Source organism: Choloepus didactylus, chromosome 1, assembly GCF_015220235.1.
Source record: "Choloepus didactylus isolate mChoDid1 chromosome 1, mChoDid1.pri, whole genome shotgun sequence".
NCBI classification, from domain to species: Eukaryota; Metazoa; Chordata; class Mammalia; order Pilosa; family Megalonychidae; genus Choloepus; species Choloepus didactylus.
The window spans coordinates 198808330-198825410 of NC_051307.1; the positions used below are offsets into that span (position 1 = coordinate 198808330).

General features: G+C 45.6%; 1 protein-coding gene and 1 pseudogene across 1 annotated transcript in view; one reads left to right on the forward strand and one right to left on the reverse strand.

Annotated features, from left to right (window-relative positions):
- LRRC2 (leucine rich repeat containing 2) overlaps positions 1-17081 on the reverse strand; it is a 96250-nt gene that overhangs the window by 51104 nt on the left and 28065 nt on the right. The window contains exon 2 of the mRNA XM_037849333.1: positions 9120-9263. Coding sequence (XP_037705261.1) covers positions 9120-9244 — 125 coding nt within the window. The 5' untranslated portion in view covers positions 9245-9263. The remainder of the gene's footprint in view (positions 1-9119; positions 9264-17081) is intronic.
- Positions 11228-12024, forward strand: LOC119544158 (annotated as a pseudogene).

Below are 17081 nucleotides of genomic sequence, written 5' to 3' on the forward strand. Positions count from 1 at the left end.
GCTCAGCCCACAGCACCTGAAGAGAATCCTGAATCAGAGCCGGGCAGACTTGAGGGCAATCAAAAGTGTTTTAACGTTCTAATAAATGCTTCATAGACAGAGCCTTTTACCAGATCAAAAGTTGGGAGTGTTAACAAGAGTTTAAGAGTAGGACTCGGGTGTGGTTAAATGCCAGTGACTGGGATAAGAGGTTCAGCTTCATTCCTGAGGAGAGTGGATGGGGGGTGGGGACACAGCCTGGCCAGTCACCAACCCTCCGAATTCCCATGGCTTTTATAAAACTGCATACATCAATAGGGCTTTTTTTATAATGGTGAAACATCAACCTAATTATTTACAACTGTGAGTTGGGGGCATATGTGGAAGTGTGGGGGAGGAGCCAGGCATTTAACCTTGATGACAGGCCCTGAATTCAAATAGCACAATGAAAACACAGTGACTGAGCCGGAAGGAGCACGTCTTAGGAGCAGGCGATGAGCACCAGGGGAGGGGTGTGCAGTGGGAACTGGGCTGCAGCGGGGAGGAGACCTCCAGAGCTGCTGGGCTGGGGGGGGGGGTACTTTCAGATGGAGGCACGGCTCTGTGGATCCCCCTCCCGCCGTCCACTCCCCCCCACCACTGCCCACTCCCCCATCACACAGGAGGCAATGAGGCTTTGGTTTCCACGGTGAGAGGGCAGCTGGCAGAGTATCGCCGGGCTGAGGCTGCACAGCCACCAAGGAATTACATCTGGGCTGGGGCTGGGGCAGCCTCCACCGCTGTCCACACCTCCACAGGGCCAGCCTCCCCTCCAACCACAGGAAGCCTCTTCCTCCTGCAGTGTCACCCCCCCCCCACCAGCGCCCTCTACTGGGAAAGTTTGACATCACACTCACTCTAAAGGAGAAATGCTTAAAGGACTTCTGTTGTTTATCATAAAGCACATATCGAATCCAAGAGGCAATAAATTGATAACCCACACAGTTGGGAACCGGTCAAGGACGGGAGACCTACGTATGTCGGATGTGGAGGTGGGGCAAGGATTCCTCAGGATATGAGGGTTCTGCTCTTTCTCCAGCACTGGTGCTGGGGCTTAGAGTCCAGAGCTTCACTCTTTGGAGGCCACACGGACCCTGAGCCCACCGCATGGCTGCTGGGGCCAAATTCATTGTCCTACCAGGGAATGAGGATGACTAAGTGGTTGCTGAGGACAATTCCAGCCCCAGCATCAAAAGTGGAAAGTGGGCATCACTGTTAAAGTTGCAGATGACCTGGTCCTTGGTGTGATGAAGGATGCCCTTTAGGGGTTCCTCCAGAGCAGCGTCGCCCCCTTCATGGTGTCAGTGTTTTGGCAGCTCCCGGCCTGCATTGCAGAGGGGGCCCATTGCTTGCCCAGCAGCTCCACACCAGCCCCAGCCTGACCAAGCCAGCAACCTTCTCTGCTCACTGGTGGGCTGAACCACCCCTTCTCAACGAGGTTTGTCCTTCCTTGAGTAGTCTCCCCCTGCCCTGGGGTTCCCCAGAGAGTTTACTTCTAACTTATAGTAACTGTTTTATCATAGTTAATTCTTAGAGTAAGATTCCTCTGTTTAACCTATCATTCGGTTTCTGTCTCCTGATTGGACACAGACTGCTACACCATCCCAGTCCCCCTGATGAAAAGAAGTTTGACTCAACCTCATCTCCAGTTCTTTAAGCCCCTGACAGTACATGTTGCCTCACCAGCCTGTAATGTTCAATGCCACACACCAACAACAGGCCAGCTGAGCCACTGCTGGCATTGCAGCAGCTGCTGCTACTGAAGTTGTTATTTGCATGCTGGCTTTGAGACCTCCCAGCAATTTCTGACCATCATGAAATAGCAATTATGGCATTAGCCGAGGGGTCATGGGGAATCTGGGACATGCCCATTCAGCAGCACTTTTGCTTCAGTGGATTAAAAAAAGGAAGCAAAGGGTCAACCTAAGGTGACTTTTCTACAAAGAAAATGTAACTCGAGACAGTTCTTCTTAGAGACTCTCCTGTTAATGTAAAGGGAGGGGCTAAAACCATCTTCCCGTCTGGATGATTCTCAAATCCTTGTGAGTCAGGGTAGAAGCCACACTGCAACAAGAAGAGCTTCTTTTCCCCCTTTTGAAGGGCTTAGGGACACTTTCCAGCAGTCCTTTTCCTTAAAATATTCCTTAGGACTCATTTTGAAATTGTAAATAGCAAGTGATAGTCTTACAGGAATAAAATATTTTCATACTGTTACAGATACATTACAGAATGATATAATCAGCACTGTCATTTAGCACAGACAACCTCTATTCATGAGCAATCAGACATCTAAAAAGAAGTTTGGCATACCTCTAAAGTACACACATGCACACACAAACAAATCATCTAAATTAACACCAATAACTGGTCACCTACATGACTAAATCATGTATTGATCCTTGAAAAAAATAGGTCACTGAAGGATGAAGATTTATCCTGCTGGATTTTAACTAGCACAAATGTGAGGGCTTTCCAACGGTCTCTCTCTCTGTGTTGGCTTTAGGTGGGGACAGGGTTCCCTAGGAGGCTCCACTCCTCCTCTCCCTGCCCTCGATCAGTGGATTCCGGGCTCCCATCAGCAGCAGCCAAACGGAGGAGCTCTCACAAGAGCAGGCCTGTTGCCAGAGGTCCCGTGCAGTGCTGCTCTGTGGCATGTTCTTGTGGTCACTCTGAGCTCTGGACTACCCTGCCTGGACTTGTGGCACCTGCTCTGTCTGCTTTTCTGGACCCAACCTCCTATAGGCGAGTTACCTGCCAGACCCCAGCAGACAGCTGGGTCCCAGGACTGGGCCCCACCTATATTACAATGTGACAAAGAAGAATTTATTTCCAGCTTCTCCCCCACTATAGCAATAGCATTTCTCCTAACAGTGCCCTTTGATTATATCTCAAGAAATGGGTAAACAGTCTGACAGCTCAAAAGAGCCACTGGTGCCCCCCTGCACTCAAAATAGGACCACCCCTTCCCTGGCTACTTCCAGTGTGAAGAGGAAACCTGAAGTCACTTGTACTCCCAGAAAGACAAAAAGAAGATATTTAAAAAAAATTTTTTTAACTGTCAACATAGATTTCTATACCCAGCAAATTTGTCCTTCAAAAATGAAGGCAAAATAAAGATCTTTTATATATACAGCAGCAGGAAGAATTCATCACCCACACACTATACACCAATTAGAATGGCTAATTAATATAAAAAGATTGAACATACCAAGGTTGGTGAGAGAGGGGAGGAGCTAGTACTCTCCCACACTGCTGGTAGGAACTTAAAATGGTACAATCACTTTGGAAAACAGTTTGGTAGTTTCTTAATTAGTTAAACACATGCCTAACATATGATCCAAACATTCCACGTTTCATTCCTAAGTATTTACACATGAGAAGGGAAAGCATTTGTCCATATAAAGAATTGTTCACATGTTCATATCAGCTTTATCCATAATAGCCAAAACTGGAAACAACCCAGATTCACTTTGACAATAGTTGAACAAGCCGTGGTTTATCCATACAATGGAAGACTACTCAGCAATAAAAAGGAAAGAACTATTGGTACACACTGAAACATGAATGAACCTTGATATCACAAGGCTGAATGAAACAATCCAGGCAAAAGAAAATTACATAACCTGTGATTCCACTGATATAAAACTACAATAAATGCAAAGCAATCCATGGTGACAGAAAGCAGTGATTGCCTGGGGTTGAAGGGTGAGGAGGGGTAAAAGGAAAGGATTACCAAGGGTGATGAGGAAGGTTTTGGGGTGATGAATATGATGATTATATTGATCATGGTGATGGTTTCACTGGTGTATACGTATGTCAAAACTTTTTAAATTGTACCCTTTTAATATGGGTAGTTTATTGTATGTTAATCACCCCTCAATAAAGCTTTTATAAAAATAAATGCCATGGTTCTTCATTTTAATACCTCATAGTTTATACCCTCAACTCTCTTGATTCTCTCTGGCTTTCAAATACTCACTTGGACAAACCCTAATTTAGTGTACATTTAATTCCCCCCCTATTCTGCACATGTAACTACACGGTAAATGAGCATGGAGGAAAATCCAAAGCCTTGCAATCTGGAATCACTTTGAATTCATGACTATTAGCCTGAGGAACCTCTCCCTGTTGCTGGGCAGTCAAATCACACTGCCCTGGCCCCTTCATGGTCTCAAGTCCCTCAATGACTATTTCACATTTCCTCCTTTTCAGTCAAACCTCCATCACTACCTACTCCATCCTCAGTCTCAGCTCATGACTCTGCTTCCTGTTTCATGCAGGAAAGAAATGAAAAAGAAGAGACCTTCAACTCCCATCACTACATCTGAGCCACCTACTTGCCTCGGTTTCTATAGATTCTGCCTTCCTGTGCATTCCTCTGGAGGAACTCTCCAAGATCCTGCCTGTGGCAAATCCCTTCCCATGAAACTAAACCCTCCTCTTGCTAATTTAAGGACAATGCTACAGTAATTCCCCCTCATCAGTTTTCCCTTCTAGTGGATCATCCCCTTCAGCACACAAGCATGTGGTTATTTCTCCCATCTTAAAACTGTTTCTCAGCCTCAGGTCTCCCATCAGTCCTGTTTCTTCACTCCACTTTACAGCACAATTCCATGGAAGAATTGTCTGCCTCATACCTGTAATTCTTCCCATTCTCGTTGAACCTGCTTCAGTAACCTTCACTGCTTTTTTGAAACTGGTGACCTCAGTGACTCTACTTCACCAAAATCCAATGGTCAAATCCCAGGCCTCATCTTATCTGCCCCATCTGTAGCATCTGACATAGTCGATCTTTTGATCACTTGAAGCATATTTTTCTCTTGGCTTTCAAGACACCTCGCACTGCTGGTTTCCCTCCTACCTCTCTACCACTGTGCTGCCTCCTCCTCTTCTCCGCAACCTCTGAATTTCAAAGTGCCTTAAGACCCAGGCCTCGAGCCTCTCCTCTTCTCCGTCTCTGCCCAAATTTACATCTCCAGTCACAACATACTCACTGCAGCCCACTGATTCCCTGTGGCCTTCTCTCCCGGGTCCAATTTCCTTAGCTCATAGGACTTCAGCCATAGTGGGTTAAGGTCCACCCTCATTCAGGTTGGGCGACTTAACTAATAACATCTTCAAAGGTCCCATCTACAAATGGGTTCACACCCCCAGGACCGGGGGTGGGACCTGAACATGCGCTTTGTGGGAAACATGATTCAATCCCCAACACTATTCCAACCCAAACTCCTGATCTTCACCCTCAAATCTTGCTTCTTCCCCACCTCAGTAAAAGGCACCTCCAGGTTTCTCTGACAAATTTTTTACTCTGATAAAAAATCTCAGGGTCATTGACTCCACTCTTTCTTTCATACCCCATATCAAACCTATCAACAAATATGGTCAGTTCTATCCAGAATCTAGCTACCGCTCATCAGGAAGGAACAGTCCAAGCTGCTGTCGCTTGTTGCCTGTGCCACCTCCCTACAGCCTGAGGGAGCCTTACGTCAATCACATCGTGTCACGCCTCTGCCCACACCTCTCATTGGCTTCTCATCTCACACAGTAAAAGCAAAAGTCCCACTAAGACCAACAAGGCTCCACAGATCCGTACCCTCCCCTTACCTATCTGACCTCTTTGCTAGCACATCCTCTCTTGCTTTGGTGGCCCAGCCATGCTTGCCTCCTTGCTCTTCCTTGAGCACCCAGGCAAATTCTTGCCTTGAGATATTTGCACTCGCTGTTATGTCTGCCTAGAACACTTGTCCCCAGATTTCTGCAGAGTTGGCTCCCCCAGGTCCATGTGCAAATGTCACTTCTTAATCAGACTTTTTGCTCCTAAAAAACCTCTCTGGATATCACTGGGGTTTCATGTTTGCCAGTGAGCTGGAAGAAAGGGGAGCATTTCAATAATAAAATATTTTGCTGATGGCACTGGCTAGCAATAGCTAACACCCCACCCAGGTCTTAATCACAGTGAACTAATCGAGGGAAAAGCACTCAGCCATCGACTAGTTAGGTCTTCAGGGTTTCCATGTGAAGTCCATAAATATTGCAATAAAAGAGATAAATCAAAAACATCAGCACATAAAGAGAGATGAATTTAATATCAGACGACAATGCTAAAAGTTAGAAGTGGGCTCCTCCGGGAAATGTCACAGGGGGTGGGGACTGTTGCTTTTCTGATTTAAATATTTTTATAACAAAATGATAAAAATATTTTTAAAATATTTTCCTGTAGATCTAGATCTGACTGTAGTAGTCAGGGGAGATGGGCATGCCCTAGGTCTAAGACATGCTGACTGACCTTCTTTTAGAAGAAATCCCTGCCAAATTTTAACAGCCAACAGCCCAGCCACTGCAAATTCTTGTATCCGCTAAGCACTTTTCAGGTTAACGTCTCTAATTTTTCTTTCCTCATTTCTTGGACTGAACATGAAGGTAGATTATGGCAATATACCAAAATGATACCAGTTAAGCCCTACATAATACATCTTTCCTTTATCACAAATCACCAATTGACATAAATATTTCACATATCTTAGTACCACCAACAAAAAAATGGAGAAAAGAGGAAATTAGACATACCCCACAAAAGTTATATACCAAATCAGTATGTTGTGTTTACTTTCTAAATGTTTTATATTATTGCCTCTGAAACCTAATGATAAGAAAGTCAAGATGAGAATATAAATTAATTTTTTAAATTCCCATTCTCTTCCTTGAGAGTAATTAAAATAAATAAAATATCATTTTCTTTTACTTTATCATCCATATAGTAAGCCATACAGTAATCCCTTGAATCGATTTTAATAGAACTTCAAATACAAGATTTAAAAAACAAAACAATGCCATTAGAGGTCTATTAATTAAATCAATAAATGTGCAGTAAAATACCCTTTCCATTGGAAATGAGCCCACAATCCTAGCCGGGATGGCAAATAGCCTCACTGGATAAGAAATTCCTCACTTAGAGCCTAACACCAGCACTTCCCCATCTCTTCTTAAATGACTGAGTTTCATTCAGATAGAGTAATGTTCTGTATTTTATCTCTACTTACAACTTTTGTATTGGTATATGCTTCATAAACAAATACAGTTTTACAAATTAAAATAATACCTTGTTGTGAGGCAACAGCAAACTGGAGGGTTTTATTTGGTTTTGTTTTACTAAATTTAAATTAACCAGATGTTTGCCTTTTATGATCAGGCATCCATCAGTTTTTCAACATATTAATTTGTACACTGGCAACAGACCCTGAGAAACTAAAGGTTAACCCTCAAAGAGCACCAATAACCACATTGCAAAAGAACCTCAAAAATACCTGGGAAGAAGATAAATAAACTACACCCATTTTTGACGGTCCTAAGACACTAACAAGTCTATCAAGATAGATCAGATGCTGTCTTCCCCCAGACACACACATTTCCCCTTACCTGCCCCACCAACTTGGTGGCTGTTTTTCTTACCTTGAGCTGGAAAAGATAAATCCCTAAGTTTCCTGTCTTAGGTTAAAATGAGACACAACACAAGTCCAATGGTACAGGGCCCAGGGTGGGGTCAGTCCTGCGTACTTGAGTTGTCTGAAGCTGGCACAAAGCTGCTTACCACCACTATGAGAGAGGGAGGTCGGGGCAAACACCACTACAAAGCAACCGGAACACAGTTTGCAGACCACAGCTCTCTGCAGAGGGCTCCAGTTCCAAAAACCCTCAGGAGGTTACATCAGGGACTGAGACTTTCCTAAACTCCCTCACCCCCCAGGTTGGATCTGCCTGCAAAAAGCTTGTCCTCCTCCAGAGTCACCCCAGATGCCAGGAGTGGGAAGGCAGTTGGAGCAGGGCTGAGAGCCACTTTGAGCCCTTGGGCCCTGGAACCTGGTGATCACTCAGACTCATAACCACGGGGACTGCAGGTTCCAATGCTGAAATTCAAGATTCACATTATATTAGATAATCTCAGATTAGTGGCAAGTGAAAAGATATTCCAACTACCTGTGATTACAGCTTTATGTAAGGGAAAGGGCTTGGCCGAATCCTCCACTTACCAGCTGTGTCAACTTGGGCAAGTTACTTAGGTCCCGGTTTCCTCATCTGCAAGAGGGAGATAATGCTAACTACCTGGAACAGGTGTGATGCGTACAGTAGAGCTTAAATATCAAGCAGAATCAGAATAAATCCAAAAACTTCATAAAAGTGGAGAACCAAGAATAAAGATACATTCACACCTTACACATTTTTTTTTAACTCAAAGTATACAAATATACCACCATTTGCCAATATGATGTAGGATCACGGACTTCCTTTGAGAGTGGGTCTGCCCATCATAATCCCATTCCGCCTTTTTTTAACAAACCACACTCATAAGGAACCATCCAAGAGCTCTAGTTTTGGTTTCTTCACTGTGAACAGAAATTATAGACATAGATAAAGCCACCTGAATGTGCAACCTTTCAGCCTATCATACTTTAGTCAATCTTGTACAGGGCTAATTCAATTGTTGATTCACATATTTATCAGAAATATAGTCTTTGCAAAGCATTCAACTTAGATTCCTATAAATAACTCTTTTTTCTCATATTTCATGAGTTGATAAGATATTTAACCAAATTATATAATTACAATACAGGTAAAAATGGCACAACACAAGGAATCTTAGCTAACATTCAGCTCAAGAGTTGAGGGCTGAAGTGCATGACAGAGAGTAACCCCAAGCTGCCATCCTGTGGCTTACATGGATGTGGAAAGCATCAGAAAACCTGCTGAGTTGATTCACTGAAGACCAACTAACCCTCTTCTCCAGTATTTACTGTAGAAGAACTTATCACGTTCACACTGTCATCCCCAGTATTTACTGTAGAAGAACTTATCATGTTCACACTGTCATCCCCATGCCTTGCAGAGTGCCTGGAATAGGCAGGTATTTATAATTATGGGTTTTAGTGTTAGGCAATCGATACTCATTTTAGACGGAGATGTAAGGGTTCTGAAGTCCAACTAGACATGCGTCGCAGATGGTGAAAAGTCCTGGAAGAAAGATCTCCTCCTCCACAACACAACTGTTGCTGCTTGAGTCCCTTTTCACTAAATAAGCTACAAGACTAATAACAGCAAACACATACTTTTCCAATGCACTTCTCTCGAGCCTTTCTGCCTCCTTCTTCTGCCAAGCTTTGTGCTTCTTCACACGACTTTCCCATAAGTTTCTGATGACAGAAATGTCAAATACGATCACTTTATGTCCCATCTTGGGAGAATGAAATTACCTATTTAAAAGAAATATATGTAAGCTTCATATGCACAGAGGAAAATCATTTTAACATGACTTTTTAAATGAAACATGGATCAATCAACTCTTTTAAGTAATGGTTACATTCAGGATGAACTTTGATAATATTCTTAAGGTCTGAGAGTACTCTATGTAAGTCACACTTCAACACTCACCCTGGGTCATCTCCTCCAGAACATCACACTTTTCCCCACTCCTCAGCTAAACTCTGGGTTCCCCAAACCCCCTGAGCATTCCTCAAGCCTCAGTTTCACATTCTATCAAATTTACTAGCATGTGCATCTAATCTTTCCAATAGGTTGAAACGTACTCAAGGATTCGTTTGAGGAATTAATCAGAGCACTCTCTCTCTTGCTCACTTTCTCTCTCACACACACTCAAACACACTAAAGTAGAATAGTAGAACACAACCTTTTAGTTCTTCCATAAACTTCAATAAAAACAGAAGTTCACATAGGCAGTATTATGATTACTTTTGCTACTTAACTAAGAATGAACCAGAAAACTCTCCCTCTTACTTGCCAGAAATTTCTCCTAAATATATTTGTGTTCTCTTTCCTTCCTTTAAGTACAGGACCTGTGTTTACCTTTGGTAGCTCGTCAGTTCAATTCTTCCCCACAGAGAAGGGTGGAATGCCTTCTCCATCCTCCTCCTACCCTATCTTCTCAGTACAGCTGACCCCAACTCATCCCTCTGCTTCCAGCCAGCCTCTAGAACCTCCTACCTTGCCCTTTCCCAGTCACCTGAAGGAGGAAGCTACACACCAACCACCATTAAGTAACAAGACCAAACATTGTGCTAAACCTCACTGAGCCTGTTCCTGCCTGAGACTGACCACAGAGCCCAGGGACACGGTTCCTGAGTTTTCTCTGCAACGTGAACCCTCACAAGCTGCTGATCTCTATTCACCTGGTTGGCTGAGTGAAAGGCAAGTCAGGCTCAGGAACACCTCGACCATCCCATCCACGTGGGACCCTAGAGATGATTTAGGCTCAGTTTCATCACATGAAACATGAGAGGCCCAGAAAATTTTTATGCCTGTATCCCCAGCACCTAGTACAGCTTCTGATACATAATAGGCCCTCTATAAATGCTTGTTGAATGAATAAGGAATGAATGAATGAATGATGAATGAATAAAGATTTGCATCCAGTTTGCATCACTCTCAGGCTACTCAAGGAGCTTTCTCTATTATTTTTACTTTTCCCCTTCATTATTACTGCTTGTTTTAAGCAATTATTTGCTTATTGCAAAATATATATGTACACACATACACACCAGGTAATAAAAGTGCATTTCAATGTACATTCCACTAAGTATACTTATCTCCCTTATCTAAATAAAATAATTTTCTACATATTGTTTTAATTTCCCCTGTAGCATCTAAATCTGGTTAAATCCATTTCCTGGTTTGCACAAGACAGTGCCAACTGGTAAGTAGTAGGGCTGTTAAGTATTTTCTTCTCCAATTCCAAACACTAAGTTCACTTCTAAATAGCAGTCAATGGAGTTACTAAAGCCAAATATTTAATCTTCTGACTCATGTGTGTGCTCTCCATAAATGACTTACCAATATGAATGGGAGGCTGGCTTACATTTGTGCAGCTGTACATTTGAAGTCCATAATTTTAGTCTGAAGAGTTGAAAATGCTGATTTCAATTTTCTACCTTGTTTCCTTTAATTTCTGACATGTGGGACTGCCCTTTGTCTCCCTTCAATTCTTTACCTAAAACTGGTTTTGAGTCTATAGTAATCAGATGCATCCTCTTGGGGAGTCGTCCTCTTCTCTTTTTAACCCCGATTGTTCCAATATCCCCCAAACTTTCTAAAGAACAAGTACCTTTTTTTCATTAAAAGTGAAGTGCAGGCTCTCTGCTCCTCCCCACTTGACAGACAGCCACATCTTTTCATGTATTGCCAGCCATATCCCTGAGACACGATGGTGAAGGTCGGAATAAATGGATTTGAACTTATTGGGCACCTGGTCACCAGGTCTGCTGTAAACTCTGGCAAAGGGCAGGCTGTTGCCATCAATGACCCTTTCATTGACCTCAGCTACATGGTGTACCTGTTCCAGTATGACTCTACTCATGGCAAGTTCAAAGGCACCATCAAGGCTGAGAATGGGAAGCTTGTCATCAGTGGGAATCCCATTACTATCTTCCAGGAGCAAGAGCCCACCATCATCAAACAGGGCAATGCTGGTGCTAAACATGTTGTGGAGAACACTGGTGTCTTCATGACCCCAGAGAAGGCTGGGGCTCACTTGAAGGATGGCACCAAAAGAGTCATCATCTCTGCCCCTTCAGCCAATGCCCCCATGTTTGTGAAGGGCTTGAGCCATGAGAAGTATGACAGCTCCTTCAAGATCACCAGCAATGCCTCCTGCACCACCAACTGCCCGCCCCCTCCCCCGGCCAAGGTCATCCATGACAACCTGGGCATCGTGGAGGAACTCATGGCCACCGTCCACACCATCACTGCCACCCAGAAGAATGTGGATGGCCCCTCTGGGAAAATGTGGCGTGACGGCCATGGGGCTGCCCAGAACATCATACCAGCGCTACCAAGGCAGTGGGCAACATCATCCCAGAGCTGAATGGGAAGCTCACAGGCATGGCCTTCTGCGTCCCCACCCCCAATTCATCCACCGTGGATCTGACCTGCCATGTGGAGAAGGTGTCCAAATGCAATGACAGCAAGAAGGTGGTGAAGCAGGCATCAGAGGGCCCCTAAAGGGCATCCTGGGCTACACTGAGGACCAGGTTGTCTCCTGCGACTTTAACAATGACACTCACTCTTCCACTTTCAATGCTGGGGCTGGCATGGCCCTCCATGAACTTTGCCAAGCTCATTTCCTGGTATGACACTGAATTTGGCTACAGCAATAGGGTGGTGGACCTTATGGTCACATAGCCTCCGAGGAATAAGAGCCTTGGACCACCACCCCAGCGACAGCTACTGGGAGGTCCTAGCCCAGACTCGATCCCCCAACACTGAGGATCGCCATGCCTCCACAGCTTCCATCCAGAGCCCCTGGAGAAGGGGAGGGGCTCAGACAAGGGGAGGGTGAGATAAATATTTGTTGTTGTAAGCTGCTAAATTTGGGAGCAATTTGGGATTATGCAGCAATAAATAACTAATACAGTTGATAGTAAAATAAAAGGTTCTTGTAAAGATCAGTCTAACTTATAGTGACACCTTGTGTCTATATTCCACCTTTTCCTTGACATTCCCACTTGGATGTCACACATATCTCAAAGAAACATGATTCCTGCCACGCTGTTCCTTTAGAATCCATCCCTCCCCAACTGCCTTAATTCCCAGTCTTGAGGCTGGCTCCATCACACTCTGGAGGTCACTCCTTTATCTTCATGCTGCCCACCCACCGTGCCGTGTGTGCGTGCGTGCACACACACACACACACACTCAGCACTCACAGCCACTCTTACAGGGCATGCCCCTCTCACCACCAGCCAGGGCCACGTCTTGCCTCTGTTCAGCAACAGCCTCACAACTGTTCTCCTGGCTTCCCACTCACTCACTTCCAATCCATTTTCCACACAATCATGAGTCATTTTCCAGTGAGAGACAGTTCACACCACCACCTGGCTCCAGTCCTCCAGAGCCTGCCCTTGGGAACAAGAGTGAGAGCCAAACTCCTCACAGGGGCCAGCGAGGCCCTGACAGGATCTGCCCTTGGCCCTGACCTCCCGCCCGGCTCCTTCCTCCTCCTCAGTTCCTCCTCAATCCGCCCCACACTTCTCCCACCTCAGAGCCCTGCACCCGGGGCTCCCTCTGCCCGGAACACCGTTCCCACTCCCTGGGCCTCCTCCCCACCTCCAGAATGAGTTTAAGTGTTCTCTAAGGGCTCCCCAGACATTTTCTCTGTCTGTTGCTTATTTACCTTAGAGCACTTACTGCAAGTTCAAGCATTTGTTTGTTTAATTATATTTCATCTGTCCATGGACCGAGCTGTAAAAGTACAATGGTTTACTGATAAGAGCAGCCACCAGGGCGTCCCCAGACTTGGGCTCAAGGCCTGGCCCCCCTCGGTTCAGCCAACCGGCCCTGAACAGATCACAGGGTGACAGTGGGAACTGGAGGGGAGTCTCCATCACCTCGTCCAACCCCCGCACAGAGGTCACTCCCGAGTCCTTCAAGATCTACACGGTGGCCCGTCCCCTGCTCCTGGACCTCGATGCAGAAACGTGTCTACTGAGCTCAAATGCTTGGTGTGTATTTCAGTTCTTCAATCCCTGGAAACCCTAAATAACTGACATTTACGGGCACTCATTAAACACAGAAAGATGAATGAGGGCCCAAGCTTGCTCCAAGTTCTTAATCTAGAAGGGATAACAGATGCATAAAGGGATAAATTTCAAGGCGGCATGCTGATTGAACAACAGAGGCTGAACAAAACATGGTGGGCGCTGAAGAGGAGGGGCCTGTTGGCCGGGGGGATGGGAGGGGTCAGGGATGGTCCTATAGGGGGTCTGCAAGAGGAAAGGGCCATCAGTGCAGGGTTGGTCAAATAATGTTTAGCCCCTTCCCACGACCCAGTTATATCAAATCACTTTCCAGAACCATCTGTAATCCCAAACCAGAGGTGTGACTAGAAAAACATGTCCTCTGGCAGCAGAGCTCTAGTCCCACTCAGAGTCATATGCCAGGGTTCTGGGATGGGGGTGGGGTACCTTCAGGCCACCTAGTCCTCTCCTTCATTGTCAACTGACAGACTGGGCTGGAGGAGGGGAGGGAGGGCTAACACCTGCGAGAATTGTGGGAAGGATCTGGGAGAGGCTGGGAGGCGGCCATAGAGCTCTCAAGCCGTTCCTGGCACTCCCTTCGTGAGGCTGGGGGAGGGGCTGCAGAGGGAGGCTGAGGACAGTGCCAGGGGTCACCTGAACCAGCCACGGGGAGCAGCCTGACCCCCTCATCCTCATCTGCCGCTCAGAGGCCCCATGCTCCCAGGACCTCTGGTTCCCCTGGGCGGTGAGCTCCAGGCCTCCCGCCTGGTCACTTGCAAGCTGGGACCTGTAGACAGGCCAAGGTGCAACTGCATCTGCAGCCCCTTACCAGAGGTATCCCTGATTTGAAGAAGATACCTATCAGCAGCCTTTTGGGATCCAAGGGAGTGGCTGCACCAATGGGAATTTCTGGTGACACCAAGGTACAGTAGGAGTGATAATTTGGCAGCAAAGGAGCTTCAGTGACCCACCAACTCATTTCCTGAACCCCAGAATTGGAACTCAGAGGGAATTTTCTGATAGAAACAGTGGAGTAAACAAGGGCTAAATATTAAAAAAAAAATGAGTATAGACACATATTCTGAGTTAAATGACATCTTATGTCACATGCTCAGAGCTTCCTTGGAGGACACCTGATTATGTCCATGGCAATGTATTAAGATAGAAAATCCAAGCCAGAGTAGGCAGAGGGTATAGGGCAGAATTAAGAGGTCAAGGTCTGGCCGCCTGCGCTGGAGCCCTGTCAACCCGGCTTACTGCCTGCAAGCCCCTGAAAATGTTACTTAACCTCTCTGACCCTCGGTGTTCTCTTCTAGACATGGGTATAATAATAGCATCTCACTTGTCAGGATTATGGAGAAGATTAAGTGTGATTATTTGTAAAGAGTGTAAAGATAGAACTTGGCACTTAGTAAAGCTAAATAAAAAACCAGTTATTTAAACAAAAACAACCAAAAAAGTAAGGCAGACTCAGTGTCACCAGTCAAATATAACATCAAAACCGGAGGTACATGAGCATCTGAGGATTTTTCTCCACCTAAGAAGGTTAGCAGAGGTTCTTTGGGAAAATGACGGGAGTGTCCCAGCCCCCAGGTCATGGGAAAAGGTTTTGTCCAGCAAAAGAGCCAGTGGCATGGTTGAGCGGCTGACTTACAAAGCCAGGCAGTTCTCCCATGGGTCTTCAGGCACTTCTCTATCCCACCCCACAGCCATGTCAGGGGTCAAGACCCTCTGTGGGAGGAAAGGCCTGGGCCAGGTATCAATCACACTTCTCAGGACACTGAAGAGGACACAAACAAAGTTGATTTATCTCCTCCCAGACAGCACTTTGGACCAAAAAGTCTTGAGCTCAGCCTTGCACCCCAGAGCGTTACGTTGGGAGTAACCCACTAACCAGGAACAGGATTTGGGGGGACCCTGCCATAGAGGCAGCCCTGCCGCAGGCAACCACCACCCCAGTCTCTCCTCCTTGCCCATTCAGTTCTACGTCTTGACTTCCAAATAAAGCTGAATGCATAATCCTCAGCCCATATTATGCTACGAATCTTCTCCCCAGTGCAGATCCTGGTCAGTCAAGCTGGTTTGCGGTCACCATGGCAGAAGAGGGGAGACTCCAAAAATAAGCTGTGTGTGTGGGTGCATCAAAACAACTCCCCCGCCCCCACCCTCCTGCATGGGCCACACCCCTCCCCCCTATTCCCCGCCCCCCTCCCACCACCACCACCAGTTTCAGGAGCAGCCACCAAGACTTGCTCACCTCACACCCCCTCGAAAATGGCCATCTGGAACCACATCTTCTGCAGCCCCGCCACTTACCTGTGACTGCTGACAGTTCCAAAACCCTGTGCCCACTGCGGCCTGCAAGCCGGGGGCTGTTGACACTGTTTACACCGGCAGCAGCAACACGCTTGAGCCAGAAGGGCTTGGGCTGCCCAGAGCCTGTGTGCTAACAGGCTATATTTGTAAGCTGATAATATGATCTGTAGGACATGTGCTGATAAACCATCTATCTATTCTATGTGACTCAGCCCAGCATGAGACAAAACAGATTTCGTAGATGACGGCTTGGCACCAAGCAAAGACCAGTCGCTAATTTGAGCCTGATAACCCAGGATTATCCACATGTCACGTAGAGATGGCTGGGCCTTTTTATATTGGATATCCTGGAACGTATTAAACCAAACAAGGCCACACAGGGGAAAGGGCTCTGTGTTCTTAGTTCTCTAAGCTGGGAACCAAACAAAAAGCAGGATAAGAAAGCCATATGTCCAAGGAAATACAAATTTTTTTTAGGTTTGAAGCAACAGAGGTTGAAGGCCTCAATTTCATCCTTACCTTTTTTCTTTTTAATTTCCTAAAATGTTCGTGACTTTAGGTTCTCTTTAGAGATTTTACTAATTGGGAAAATCTGTTTTGCTGATATCCAATAGATGACAATTTGATAAGTTAATAATCAGTAACCAATAGGTGCTAACAAATTAGAAATCTTCTTTAGACTCTCAATTTTCCTGTGTTAAACAGACTCAAAGATATTTCTAGAAGGGTAGAAACCAAAAGTATTTGAATTCTGATTCAGGCATTAATTTAAATGGTACTTATAATGAATCTACAATTTGCATGGCTCTGAGTAGCAATACAAATGTCCCTAGCATGGTCTTTGCCTTCTAGAAACTTCTACCCAAAGTATATACCTAAGACCAACATCATCTGGGAGCTAATTAGAAATGCAGACTCTCAGGCCTGACTTCAGGTGTATTCCCTCAGAATCCCAGTTTAACAGCGTCTCCAGATATTTGTAGGCACATTACAGTTTGAGACGCACTGCTCCAGAAGCCTACAAGCTAATCAAGAGGGAAAAATTACCTACTTAAAAGAATTCGGTGTTAGACTGTGTGTCATTGGGGACCATCAACCAGGAATTTTCAGAGCAGCCCGGACTCAGGGGAGGTGCTGCAGTGTTAGGTTGCCTTGAAGTGGGGGTAAGTGGACAGAGCGCTATCCCAGGCAGGGAATGATGTGGGCAGTGTTGGCAGCCAGAGCTCT